The 15,049-nt window shown below is 35.0% G+C and overlaps 1 protein-coding gene and 1 non-coding gene across 5 annotated transcripts in view; both read right to left on the bottom strand.

Annotated features, from left to right (window-relative positions):
* SMARCAD1 (SNF2 related chromatin remodeling ATPase with DExD box 1) overlaps positions 1-15,049 on the bottom strand; it is a 74,821-nt gene that overhangs the window by 41,685 nt on the left and 18,087 nt on the right. For 3 of the 4 annotated variants that reach the window (XM_078068972.1, XM_036091799.2, XM_078068971.1), the window contains exons 4-6: positions 11,654-11,825; positions 8,591-8,657; positions 3,043-3,146 (exon numbers count right to left, since the gene is read on the bottom strand). In XM_078068972.1, coding sequence (XP_077925098.1) covers positions 3,043-3,146; positions 8,591-8,657; positions 11,654-11,825 — 343 coding nt within the window. The remainder of the gene's footprint in view (positions 1-3,042; positions 3,147-8,590; positions 8,658-11,653; positions 11,826-15,049) is intronic. The other variant, XM_078068973.1, reaches the window with a different exon arrangement.
* On the bottom strand, positions 4,222-4,358 carry LOC118535588 (small nucleolar RNA SNORA36 family). The gene has a single exon (XR_004917246.1). It is a non-coding gene; the product is annotated as a small nucleolar RNA SNORA36 family (small nucleolar RNA).

Genomic DNA, 15,049 nt, shown 5'->3' with positions numbered 1-15,049 from the left:
CTCCTATTTCTTTATGCCTATCCCAGCATTTCATGACAGGCTGGCTGTATTATATTTGTGGCACTGTCTCTGATGCTTCACAATGTGCATTCCTTTATGCCTGTTGCTCAGGATATAGCATATCCTTATTTCTTCCCAAATGTCTGTTTCAAGCTTTTCTTCAACACTTAAAACTTTCCTTTTGTATGTACTGCCTGATATTTTTGAACGAGATTGCTTAGATATGTTCGGGATGTTGAACAGGTGCTTTTTTCCCAAAAAGTTCACCATTGTGAAAGAACAGAAACACAGGCTCATGGGATAATAAACATGGTAAAATGAGGGAGCCAGTAGGTGTTTGGGGTGTGTGCATTTTATGTATTCCTATGTGGCCCAGTGCAGCTGGGTACAGTGTTCTGTGTTCATCTAGTACTTCCATGAACAAAACTGTACATAAATAACACAAAATTTAGGCTACACTAAAACTGCTGTTTAACATATTTACTGCACTGGAACACATTCACCTTTTAAAAACAGAATGGACTTCTCTCTGTGAAACAATTGTTGGCTTGATAGGGAGTCCTGATAGGAACAGAATGGTTGGCCATGGGACATTAAATGACCATGAGACTTGAGCTGATGTGATCTGATTATCTCATCTACCAAGCCTAAAACTGGGCATGAACAGCAGCAACCCATCATCAAAACGGGAGACTGAAATTGAACTTGAGCAGGTTCAGGAGGCACAAATAAGCTGCATGTGCAGCAGTCCCAGACTCCCATAGTACCTACTTCTGCTTTACTGCTGCCTCTACTTCAACCAGTACCTACGGCACTTTTGGGAATTCTTTATGATCAAATAATGAAGGAAAATCTTGAACTTGGTTTTCAAAGGGTTTACATACTGTTAGAAGCAGCCCAAAGTGAAGTAAACAACTGCTATGATTTAACCTCTTTTAAAAGAGTAGCCCTGTGCACAACTTTGGGCAGTACATCTTACTGTCCCTTTTGTATAGAAAGAGATGGCCAGATGTATAGAGCTATGATATAGTATGGACAGAAGCCAAGGAGGAGAGTAAGAGTAAAAGATCGGTAACCAGAAGTCTGGGAAAGAGGTGCACTGTTGAACTTATCAGGAGTTTTTCTGAGAACAGAATGCAAGGGAAACAGTTTTCCTTGAGAATGTTCAGCAAAGGCCATCTACTACAGAGGAAATTTTTAGTAATCAGATAGACAAGATGATCTATTTTGTGAATACCAATACCACCACAGCCATCTGAATGCTTGCTCAATGGGTCTACATACAAATGGCCATGGTAACAGGAATTGAGGCTGTGCATACAAATCAACAAGACAGTCCCACACCAAGATTTATCTGACCATTGCTATCAACAAATACTTGACTTGCCAAGAGAAGAGGCCAACAATGAGTTTCCACAATACCACCATTCCTTGGGAGATTCAGTCAACTGTCTGGTGGAAAGCTGATTACATTGGACCCCTTTCATCATGGAAGGGACAGTAACAGAAAACTACCGTAAGCTGCCTTTCCTTTCTACTTGCTCCTGGCAATATCAGTTATGGGTTGAATTCTGTCTCTCCAAAATTCATGTGACGAATAACACCCAGTAGCTCAGAATGTGACTTTATTTGGAGACAGAGTCTTTACTGAGATAATCAAATTAAAATTAGGGCAAACCCTAATCTGATGACTGGTGTCCTTACGAAAAGGAGAAATTTGGAGACAGACATGCACACAAAGAGTACACAATGTGATGACAAAGGCAAGGATCTACAAGCCAAGAAACACCAAAGTTGCCAGCAAACCACCAGGAACAAAGAGAATAATGGAAAGCCTTCAGAAGAAACTAACCCTTCTGACGCACTAGCTTCAGAACTGTAAGACAATACATTTCTGTTGTTTAAGCCCCCCAGCTTGTGCTACTTTGTTATGGCAGCCCTAGGAAACTAACATATCATATACAGATATAGAGAAAACCTAATTCACACAGTACACTGTGACACCATAATGCTCCTGACCAGGGAGCTAAGAAAAGTGCATCAATGAATTCATGCCCAAGTTCAGTGATTTCACCACGGGCCTCAATACTCAGAAGCAGCAGGCTTATAGAACAGTGGTACCACTTAGTGAAAATTCAGCACATGAACTTATAGAGAACACCCAAGACTGATGTGTTATTCAACAGGATGTACAAAGAAAGTAAATGCTTTGAATCAGCAATCAATATGATGCTATTTTCCCCACAGCCATTATATATAGATCTGTAAAATAAAATGTGGGCCTAGTCTCTTATACTACAGCTGTTCCTCATAGCTAAAAACCCAATCACAGAATTTTTACTTCCCATTAGTATTAGTTCTTAAGAAAAAAATGCTTCCATGTAGGGACATAACATTGTCTCATTAAATTAGGGTAGAGATTGCCACCTGGCTACTCTGGGCTTCTTATACCATTAAATCACACATTAAAAAAAAAAAAAAAAGGTTATTATACTAGTTGGGGTAACTGATTTTGATTTTGATTACCAAGAAGAAATTTTGTTGTCTTGAATGCAGGCAGGGAGGACTATGTCTGGTTTCACTGGGAGGCCTCTCAGTAGTTCTATTCATAAAGTGAAAAGTTAATGGAAAACTATAGAGTAACCCAATAAAAGCATAACCGTAATTATTTTTAGATAAGCAGTTAAATATCAAAGATGTCATCTAGAAGAATTATAAATAGCTGCCACTGAGGAGGAGGAAATGGTGCTGGTGGTGATAACAGCCATTTTTCTTAAGTGTTCAATTATATATTCAAAGTATATTTTCCCAAAGTTACTTTATCATGCCACTAGAATGTTTTTAATAATTGATTTTATAACTCAGAGATAAGCAATTAATACCAGATAAATTAAAAAGAAAGCAAAAAGTCATAAATGAAATGTAAACACATTCTGATTTGGTTGTGAAAAAGGAGTGATTCATTTAGGTCTAATATCCACAGATTCAAGATATTCTATGCCTAACAGCTGATTTTGATACTGCAGTTCAAATATAACTTACATGATCCAGTCTTTTCTTTTTTATAGACTGATCATCATTAAATTCATCTTCCTCATATGGCTCCGAAGAAGATGATAATTTTCTTTTCCTGGGTCCACCACCTTCTAAAACAGAGAAGAACAATCAAAGTCTGCACAGTTATTATAAGAAGCATTAATGCAAAATAAAGGCAAAAATGTTATTATAATGAATACATGTGTAGACAGTTCTCTTGACATCAGGCCCAATGTTATTTCTTCTACTTATCTTGTATACTCAGTAAATGTCAACTGAATTAAAGGAAAAATAGAGACTTTTATCAGTCTTTCAAAAGTAGAAATCACTGTAATAATGTTATTTGTAAACCATAATGTTACTTAACAATAACATACATCACTAAACTGACAGGTAATTCTACAGAGCAATATTGAAAGGAAAGGGTTCCCCCTGTGACTGAGTGTTCAGCAGTGAAAAGAAGCTGAGCCCTATCAGTGTAGCTTATTTGAATAATTGTTTACTATGTACCAGGCTTTGCAAAGGGCTTTTATTAACCGTTGTTATAAACTTCCACAATAAACTTACAAAGTAGGTAACAGTCTCTCTCATTTAACAAATGAGGAGGAAATGAGATATAGATAGCTCAAGTAATTAATGCTCTTAACCTAAAACCAAGAGAGTGTAACAGAGGCTATAACAGTGATAGAAAATTTACATATCGTCATAACTGAAAGAGAAACTCAAACTATATGATCTTAATAAGCTATACTATAGGGGTGCATGGCTGGCTCAGTAGGTAGAGCAGTGACTCAATCTTGGGGTTGTAAATTCAAGCCCCACACTGGGTGTAGAGATTACTTAAAAATAAAATCTTAAAAGAAACAAAAAAAGGAAGCTATATTACATATTTGTACTTTGAATACATTTATCTATTTCTTATATACTTTTACTTTCAGAGAGCAAATTCCTCAGACATACTGCTGTGCTAATATGAAACCATCTGCCAAAGCTTACAAAAGTGCAGTATTAATTAAATCAGTACCCTATGCTTTTAGAAATAAAACTTGTAGAAGTACAGTATTCAAAATAAATATAAACATGACAGCTTTTAAGTTGAAAGCCTGAAAATTTTATAATATAGTTGTAACAAACTAAGTAAATGTTATTAAAGTTGTTTTTTTTTTTCTTTTTTTTTCTTTTCATTTTTGTAGGCTGGGAGGTAGTAAATGAATAGAGTAATGCTTTCTATCCAATCATCTCCCACAGCCCAGGTTTCAATGTTCCAAAGTTTAATTAACAGAACAGGGAAGCTACCCTGAACTGAACTCAACACTTTGGTATTATTAAAGTTTTAAAGTATAATTTCATTAAGTGTGGATGGTTAAATTTTTATTTTCCAATTTATTTCATAAAGTAAATGTGCATTCTGCAGATACCAACTACTTCCCATTATCCACTTTAATAAGGGATTATAACCCATATATTTATTGGGGTAGGGTGAGCACTGTTAGTAACAGTCTAAGTCTGAAAAAAACTTCGAACTAGATGATTTATGCCGTGTCACCTAGACATGTTTCTTTCCCCAAAGAACAAGAACTTTGTTTTGTCAATAAAGGATTCTTCAACCTTAATTATCTGTTTAAACATCTTTCCTTTTTGTTAATATTATGACACCAAATATTTACATGTATTTAAAGTGGCTACAGGCAAAAAATTTGCAAAATGTGGGGGACAAAATACAAACCTAAAATTTTAGTATGAAAAGGTTACATAACAGCACACAATGCTGCCTACATCTAAATCTACTCTATTTATAATTAATTAAAAATTTTGTATGTAACTATGTTATGCTGTGCTCATCTTAAGTGTAGCTACCGATGCTATTAAGTATTCCTGACTATATTCCCTGTGCTGTGAGACGTGCTCACCGTGTGGTAAGTGCAGCATAAGGCATAGCTGTTCAATCACTGTTGTACACCTGAAACTCATGTAACACTGTGTGTTAGCTATACTTCGATAAAAAAAGTTTTTGCACATGTCCAAAGAAAACAAATTAATATTTTACATTAAATAGCACTTCCAACTTGTGTTTCATAAATTCCCATCTTTTACTGGGAGCACCCATCATCAATTTCAGAAAAAAAAGTTAAAATTGTACCTCATACCCAGATGAAAATAAATTTCATCTAAGTCCAGTATTTAACAATAAAAAATAAAACATGAAACTGTATAAAGAAAATAAACAAAGAACACATATAGGCAGTTCAACAGGAAAAAAAATGAGAAGATGTTCAACTTCATTAATAATTAAAAAGTTAAAATAAAAAAAATAAAATACCATTATTTTTCATCCATTAAAAAAGACAGTCCTAGCAGACCACAGGCAAAAAGGCACTTTGAAACATTACACACTGTTATACCCTTTCTGGAAGGCAATGTAAATAATACATCTCAGAATTTTAGATATCTTTTAGTCCAACAATTCCTTCTCTAGGAATTTATTTGACAGAACTGATGGAAATGTGTGCTTAAGTATACATACAAGAATTCTGCCTAAATGCCTAAGATATTAAACAAGTTAGAACATACACATAAATCCCACTGTTATAAATTAGGTAGACTTTTAAAAATAAACAGGGAAAGATGTCTCTAATCAATGAAAAGGTCACAAAGCAGAAATATAAAAGGATCACAATCACCTAAAAATGTTTTACGTATTTTTATACAAACACAGAGAAGTGGAAGAAATAGCCAGAGACTCCTGACAACATCAATAAATTCATATTATTACCTTTTAAAACAGGGTAAAAACTTCAGATATATACATATGTAATTTTTTGTTTTCGTAACCTAGTATTCTTAAATGAAAACGTTCAGAAAGCAATGCATAAAAGGTACCCCTATTGTTTAATATGTGAAATATTATCTGTAAGAGATTATAATTTGTGCTAAAACCAATATCCAACATCATGATGTATAGAACTGTCCAAAATATCTTAACAGATATTTAAAAAGACCTTTTTTGGGAAAACTGTTCTAATATATCGAAAATAGTTTCCTGTCTTAATGATACTGTATATTAAAGGTTATCTTACGTCGCTGAGGCAAAGCTGTCATTCTATACATCACCTCAGAAGTATAATGTACTAAAGATGAAGATGACTGATAGGACGGTCTAGTCTATTCCAAGATGAAGCATGAAGTCTACTTTAAAAACAAGAACACCCTGATTTCTTCTTTCCTTATAACTTTACACTCGAAAATATTTATTTATTATTATTATTATTATTAAGTATGCTCCATGCCCAGTATGGATTATTATTATTGCTGTTATTCTTAAGTAGGCTCCATGCCCAGTATGGAGCCTAATGGGGGGCTTGAACTTACGACCCTGAGATCAAGACCTGAGCTGAGATCAAGAGTCGGACACTTAACCGAATGAGCTATCCAGGTGCTCCGAAAATACTTTTTTTAGTAAGAAATAGTATCAATGTACAGTGCAAGAATGAGAACAAGAAAAAAAACTCAGATGAAGTTCAAATTTAACGAGGATTGTGAACTCCATGAAAGCAAAGGTTTTGTCTATTTTGTTTCCTTATGTATCCTCAATGCCTAAAACAGCATCTGGCACCTAGTAGTAGATACACAATAAATATTTGTTAAATTAATGAATAAGTTGAATGATATAAGTTGCTCGAGAAAAAAGATTAGACACTATTATGGAATAAAGTTTTTTCTACAAATCTGGAAAGATTATGGAATATTGCGATATTATAAGAACAAGAAAGTATATGTAAAATTTCCCAAACCATTCTGCAACTCAACAAATGTTCAATGAGTCTACCATTTTTCAGAACTTTTACAATAAGTGCTAGGGCTATGGTAATGAGGGAGATACAGTCAACCTTCTCCTATACCATTTTCTATCATCAGATGGCCCAGAAGAACAAATGACTGCTAACATTTATGATGTCAGCACAGTTATTTATTATGTGCCACACAGTACAGTAAGAAATTTACATTAACTTTATCACTTCTTCACAACAACCTTTGAGTTCAGTACTATTATTACGCTGTTTTGCTGCTAAGGAAACAGAGACACGGAAGAGTTAGGCAACGCTGCCCAAGGTCACACAGCTAGTACGTGGAAGAAAAGGAAGAACCTTAACATACTGTGTAGGTAGCACCCACACAACACAATACTACTCCCTTGCTCAAACTGAAGAAAATGAAAGACTTAAAATATTTCATATGGATGAAACAATTTCATCTTTGGAATGCACTCTAAATAGAATCTACTTGGTTGGAGGTAAAAGTGAGGTAGATATTTGTTGAAGAGGGATGATAGGCCCAGAGGAACACACTATGCTATCTTCTGTTTTTGCACATATATTTTAGAGTTTCAAAAAATTTTAGGAAGCTAAAAAAATTCACTTAGGGAAATGGGCATTTATTCACACAATGTTGATGAAAAAACAAATCAGCACAACCTTTAAAAAAGTAACATGGAAGTACATATTAAACTTGATTCAGCATCCCGGTTTGAAATTTAGCCTACAGAAATAACAACATAAAGATTTCCTTATAAGGCTATTTACTTTAGTACTATAATAACAAAATAATGGAGATTTAAAGGCTATTTAACAGAGAAATAGTTAATAAACCAATCACATGGGTAGTTACAGAGGAATGTCATGGGGGCGTATTTCAAAACGGGATAAATCTGATTGTTCTGACGAGTTATCCATGATAATTCATCACGTGATTTTTTAAAAAATGCAAACCAATACTATTATTGCATTTCCTAGTTAAATGTGTGTGCATGTGTTGTGTCATAGTAGGTACAAGCATAAGAAAAGCTGAAAATGATACAAAGCAAATTTAAGAGTGGTTAATGGAGTGTGGGTTTGCTTTCATTCCTTAAATGCTTTTTTGGTAGTGGGATTTAGGTTATTTTTACTTGTTTGGTATATACAAGTTAGGAAAAAAAAAAACCAAGACAGTATTTGCTGGAAAAAAAAAAAAAAAAATGGAGGTGCTTTTATATTGCAAGCTCCTTCAAATGCATTTATTTTTGTATCCCAAGCCTGGAACATAGCATAAATATTTACTAAATGAAGGAATGCTGATTACCAGCTAGGACTTTCCACAAGACATTATGTTCCTACTGACTCAGATTTGTAGACCTGTAAATAAAACCACAATGCAATTAGAAAGGACACTTAAGAAAGAAAATATACCTTCCAAAACTTCACTGTTACGAGATTTGATCTGTAGAAAACAAGCAAAATTACCAATGAAAACCTGCCCCCTCCCTAGGGGAAAAAAAAAAAAAAAAATCAACCTAGAAAATTTGGTTCCCAAATAGCTGTATGACCTCAGGTAAGTCACTTAACCTTCTTAAGCTTCAGTTTCTTCATTTAAAAAAAACTGAAGCTATTAACAACTCATAACGTTCCTGTAAGAATTCATGAAGGTGCTTGGTAAATTGGAGAGCAACTATCAAAAATGTGAAGGTATTTATTATTATAAAACTAATAAATTGACATGGCTAGAACTAAGTCAGGCCTACCTGCATCACCAAACATCAGCAAGGCGGCAGCAATTGCTCCATCCATAGTGCTTGTTGATTCAATCAACTAACAGAATGAGAAAAGATTGTTTTAAAAATAACACTTTAAGAATTATTTCACAAAAGTCTGTACAACATAAGTACACCTTAAAATGTTATTGGACTTACTCATCATCCCTATGTATTGAAATATATATTCAAGGTATTCTTAATTTTTTAATTGCAAAGTTCTGCATTAAAGCCTTAAAAACTCCCTACTTATGTGCTTATGTGTCCAGGCAGTAAGAGAGAGAGAGAGATGGAGAGAGAGGGAGGAGGAACACTGGTAGACATTTGTATTATTCTTTTTTTATTTATGAAAAAATAAACCACAATTCTGCAATGATTTTTTTAAATCTAGTATTTCTTAAGATGAGTGGGACCAAAAGGTTCTTTTTGATTTTTCCTCTATTTCTGAATTGGCCTGAATTTATTCAAGAACATACTCATATACTATTTATATAACTAATAATCTCAATATATAATTTTTTGTACTGATCTATAACATTCTGCATTTCAAAAGAAACTAAACATCCCATATTTTTTCCTTGCTATAGTAAGAGTGCTCTCTTCTATTAGTTTTCCTAATCTTGGATCCTTTATTATCCTGTAAGCCCCTCTTCATTTTCAAAATAGTCAAAGCATATTCTTATCAAGTCTAGGACTAAATTTATATTTTACAACTTCTTGAATTCTTTTATATGGGTGTTAAGAGCCTTTGCACAGTACTTTATAAATGTCACCTTTAAATCTCTTGAAATGATAGGGATCAGTTGAAATGCAGAGTACTTCAAGAATACTCTGCTTTGGAGTGAGTGATACACTGAATTCCCTAAATTTCAAATACTGATTAATGAAACATGCATACAAATTCTGTTTATCAATCCTATTTTCCCACTGTAATTATAAAATTAGAACTAAATATTCTTACAGAAGAAAAATACCCTTCAACTACGTGAACAATTAGCAATCAGGCTAAAGTATTTTTAAACTGAGATTTGTTCCTTTGAATATTTAATACTCCATCATGTTTATTCTGTTGGAAGCTATTTCCAACACTGTAAGCAGCCCCTGTAGCTACTAGTCGCTACATTTATTGTCTTCTTAGTCTAGGAAAAAAATCACACCCAGAGGAAAATAACACTGCTAGCAGGGTGCAGACTCAAGATACCACTGAAGTTTCATTTAGCTAACAGTAAGAATGTATCAAAATGATTTGGGGTCAAAAAAAGGTTCACGTTAAAAATAACAGAGAATAATAATAATTTATTCTACGGAGTTTAAACTAGCAGGCCCAGGACGACCTTCAGTTCAGACATGTTGTTTGGCCTGAAAAGTACTTCTTTCTTTAAATTAGTTACCATAGGGGCACCTGGGTGGCTCAGTCAGTTAAGTGTCTGCCTTCTGCTCAGGTCATGATCCCAGGGTCCTAAATTGAGCCCTTCTGTCCAGCTCCCTCCTCAGCGGGGTGTCTGCTTCTCCCTCTGCCCCTCCCCCCGCTTGTGTTCTCTCTCTCAAATAAATAAAATCTTAAAAAAAATTAGTTACCATAAAAAGTTAACAAAGTACTGATACAACATGGATGAACCTGACACCCTTTTGCTAAGTGAACGAAGCCAGTTCACAAGCCAGATCATCAAAGATCACATCTTATTTAATCCCATTTATATAAAATGTGAAAAATAGACAAATCTATAAAGACAGAGCTTAGTGGTTGCCTAGAGCAAGAGGAAGGAAATGCAGAATGACTGTTAATGAATACAAAGTTTCCTTCTGGGGATGCCTGGGCAGCTCAGTCAGTTAAGCGTCTGCCTTTGGCTCAGGTCATGATCCCAGAGTCCTGGGATCCAGTCCCACACCCGGCTCCTTGCTCAGCAGGGAGCCTGCTTCTCCCTCTGCCTGCCACTTCCCCTGCTAGTGTGCGCACTCTCTCTCTCTGACAATAAATAAAATCTTTAAAAAAAAAAAAGTTTCTTTTGGAAAGATTAAAATGTTCTAAAATTAGATTATGGTGATAATTGCACAACTTTGTAAATATATTAAAAACCACTAAATTATACACTTCAAGTAGTTAAAGGAAGCTATTAAATAGGTCAATAGTAAATAACAGCCTTTTCACTTTATTTGGAAACTCTGAAACCTAATAAAAATGGGCTACCATTGATACCACATGGCCATCTCCTGCGGGCACTAGAGAGCAGCTGCCCATTTCAGAAAGAGCATATACTCTATGATACGCCAGTGTCCAGCACTTCCAAGTTACCTGCCTACCCCATACAGATACAGTACCTCCTACAGTTCCGACTGGAAATGGTGGTAGTCACCAGACAAAAAGGTGAAAAACATAAACCTGCAATTAAATGATCCTCCCAGGGTCATTCAACTAATAAGTGATAGAGCTAGAAAGAACCTATTTACTAGTAATCTTCAGAGATTTATTCTCTACCTGAAATTTAATTCATCAATTTTTATGTGCTCTTATAAAGATACCTATTACAGTCCAAATACAGCCACTTATTTTGTTTCTATATAACTCAATCAACGTTTCTCAGCAAGAGTGCTATTGACAGGATAATTCTTTTGTTATGCAGGACCATCCTCAGTACTGCAGGGGATTTAGTGTCCCTGGGCCTTTGGCATTAAATATCAATAGCAACCCTTTGTCATTATGAAGACCAAAAAAAAAAAAAAAAGCCTCCTGACATTTGAGTTTCTAGTGAGACCAGTTAAGTCTCTATTTTAGAACTATTTAAGCATACAAAAAAATTTTCACAAGCTATGTGAGCTACTGAGGGAAATACTATATTTTATTATTTATAGGTGAATAGCCTTACCTATTAAAAAGTTAAGACTCCCAACAAGTAAATCTCTGGCATTTACTTTTATTATTATGTAAAAGTTAATTACCTCAAAACATAAGATATCTTTAGAAAAATGACTATCCACTAAATACAGTACTAGATACAAGGGAAATTTTAAACATCATTACAGCTACAATAACCAATTACTATAAAAGGGTATAACCTTAAGTAAATCACTGTCACTTCTTTGCGGGAAAAGTTCCTTCAAGGTCTGAAGTTTAGCATCTTTAAGGTCTTCCAATTCCGAAAGGTCTTCCAATTCCGAAATATCATCAGTATTTCTACCTGCCATGGTAGGAAGGCCCTGGGACTCTTCATCTTCAGATGGCTCAGAACTAAAAATATTTTCAGAGGAAAAAAACAATATTTTGATGTACTACTGTTATTTTATTAGAATCATATATATATGTAATACAGCAGTTCTTTCCAAAAAGAATGCAATCTCTGTCAAAGATTAAAACAACTTCTTTCATTTCAGTATGGTTATATATATAAATCTACATTCCCAGAGTCAGCATACTTTGAAAATATCTCATATTATCTGGGCTGGGATGGAGAACAATAAAATACCTGGCAATTATTTTAAGATACACACACGTACTGCATGCCCACTTTCTCTTTCCTATTCCCTTTTCACCTATACTCTATATATCAGATGAGCATTGTCAGGTTGCTCTTGAGAAATTATAAAGCCTACACTAATACAAAGATAAAAGGATTTTCATGGCCTACCTAGGTGATCAGAATCTAAGTGTTAAAATAAGAATGGTCCCATTGAGTACCAGAATCTCTGGTACCAGACAAGGAGCATTTATTCCATGTGAGGTTTTATTCTACAACTAACTTTAATCTCATTCTATCTCAATTTATATGTTAATCCTATATAAAAGACAGTTGAGGCCAAATTTTAATCATCTATCTCCCAAACAAAAATCTCATTTTGAAATTTTGGTTTTCTACCATGATAGCCATTCTGGAGATCAGAAAATAGAAGTATAACAAATGGATAGAAGTTATAAAGATCAGAGAAAGAAAAGTGGGAATTTAAGTTCGTTCTTAGTGTCAGAGAATGCAGATTATTGCTATACAGCTAATTCTATTTTGGGAAACATATCCAGAATCTGTATTTTAGTAACTTCACTGTATCTATTCATGTTAGTTCAGTTGTATGGTCACGGTACTAGTTTTACCTGAGAATCCCGCAAAATATTTAAAAGCAGACAGATCCCCAAGGACCAGGAATATACATATTTTAACAGACTTCTAGATTGACTTCTTGAACCCTGCTTTAAGAAAATGCTCTAGAGTAATGAGGTAAAATAAATCGCTTCCTTTGTAGAAGGAATATCCTTCAATATTTGAAGGCGATTACATGCATCTCCCTTTCCATTACACCCAGACCTCTCATTCTTCATATCCTCAACTCTGAATTCTCATTCTGCCTCACTCTGGATACATTCCCGATTTTGCGACCTAGTTCATTGAGAAAATGAAAGCATTCAGGTTGGAATCTTCTCACAATTTCTGTCCTAGAAAACCATTTTCAAAAGTTCTTACTCTGCTAGCTATCACCTTAACCTAATGATCAGATTCACAACCATGTGCCTCTTGCTGTAGTAATTATACTGACTACCAATCTTACCATGCCTTGTATTAACTGTCAGTTCGCAGGAAATACAAGTGAGAGAGGAATAAATTCAATACCATCATAAGGAGACAATCATAAAAAACTATTTTCTCGAAGAAAAGATTTTACTTCTTCAGTAGTTAAAATCCTTAAAAAAGAGGAGGGGAGAGGACTCTTTAAGATCAAAAGAAAGTCAGGAGTTTCAACATGTGAATGCGGTGGATGCTTCTTGTTTGGATCCTGGTTTGAAAAAGCAGCTATAAAACACATGAATGTAGGGGCACGTCGGTGGCTTAGTGGGCTACACGTCAAATTCTTGGTTTCAGCTCAGGTCATGATCTCAGGGTTGTGGGTCAAGCCCCACATCAGGCTCCACACTCAGGGCCAAGTCTGCTTGTCCCTCTCCCTCTGCTCCTCCCCTCACTTGTGTTCATTCTCTCTCAAATAAATATTTATTAAAAAAAAAAACATGAATTAGATGATATTAGAGAACTGTTCATTGATTGGTATTGGGCTTTGGGCAGGAGAAAGACCTATCACAAAGTATCACCAAGAAATGTTGGAATGTCCATAATTTACTTTAAAATACTCGAGGCCAATAATAATAATACATGAAACAATGAAACAAACAAGGAAAAATATTAACAAATGTTAAGTCTAGGTGGTAGGTACATGGATGTTCATTGTCTATTACTTTATTTTCTTGTATGCCTAAGATTTAAAAATAAAAGAAAAAATCTACAAAAACAAGAGTTGACTACTTTGTGTTCTTTTATCTGGTCTCAGATAAAGTTCTTCCCTTCTACTACTGAATGTAAAGTCCCTTCTCAGTGCTAAGGGATTCCAGCCCTTTCTATTTCCTACAGGACCCTGCTTCAACTATCTACTATCTTCTCTCCCCAGTCTCCTCTCCCTCCCTGAGCTCTTCCTCCCAAGCCTACAATGAGCTCAAGACAGCATTAACCAACTAATTCAATGTGCCAGGAACTCTAGGAACTGTGGACACAAGCACTGAATTAAGCAAATTCTCCTCTCCTTCACAAACTTTATAAAACCAAGTATCCACTTGCTCATTTCCTGTAGTTTTCCTCTCAATGTTTTATTACCTTTTGCCCCACCCATTTCAGTGAAGTTGTTCTTACCAAGGCAATAATATCCTCTAAAATGTCAAATGTAATAAAAACCTTTCACTGGTTATCTACTCCTCTGTAGTCTCACACATTGTTGACATATCTCTGAAAATCTGGCCCCACACCCACCCTCAGCCCATGGGTTTTGCAACATTAGTACTTGATTTTCCTTTACCTTTCCACCTGTCCTTAATCTCTAAAGAAGGCTTTTCTTCCTTTGTTCACATTTGTGAATTGTTGGTGTTTCCTAGGATTCTATCTTCAGCTTCTTCTCGTCTATTAATAATTCTTAGGAGATTTCATCAACTGCCAGTTTCTATTACTGACACCAGTGCTTATCAAAAGGGGGATGATTTTGCCCCAAGAGAACACTTGGCAATAGCTGGAGACAATTTTGCTTGTTTGACTAGGGAGGTGCTACTAGCATCTAGTGAGTAGAGATCAGAGATTCTGCAAAACATCCTGCAATGCACAGGAAAGAAGCCCCTCAAAGAATTATCTGGCCCAAACTGTCCACATCAAGGTTAAGAAATGATGATAACCAAAATGGCCCACTCATGGGTACTGATTATAATCATGGAATATTCACATAATGCAGTACTATGGAATATGAAAAAAAATACAGGTTTCTATAAACTAATACAATTTCTAGGATATATACCTAACTGAATAAAACAAAGCTCAATTGAGTATGTATATATGTATGCATTTATGTAGTGTGCTATCTTTTGTGTAAGAAACAAGAAAAAAGAGGGGCGCCTGGGTGGCTCAGTCGGTTAAGTGTCCAACTCTCCAACTCTTG

Source organism: Halichoerus grypus, chromosome 3, assembly GCF_964656455.1.
Source record: "Halichoerus grypus chromosome 3, mHalGry1.hap1.1, whole genome shotgun sequence".
NCBI classification, from domain to species: Eukaryota; Metazoa; Chordata; class Mammalia; order Carnivora; family Phocidae; genus Halichoerus; species Halichoerus grypus.
This window is presented reverse-complemented; position numbering and strand designations above follow the sequence as displayed.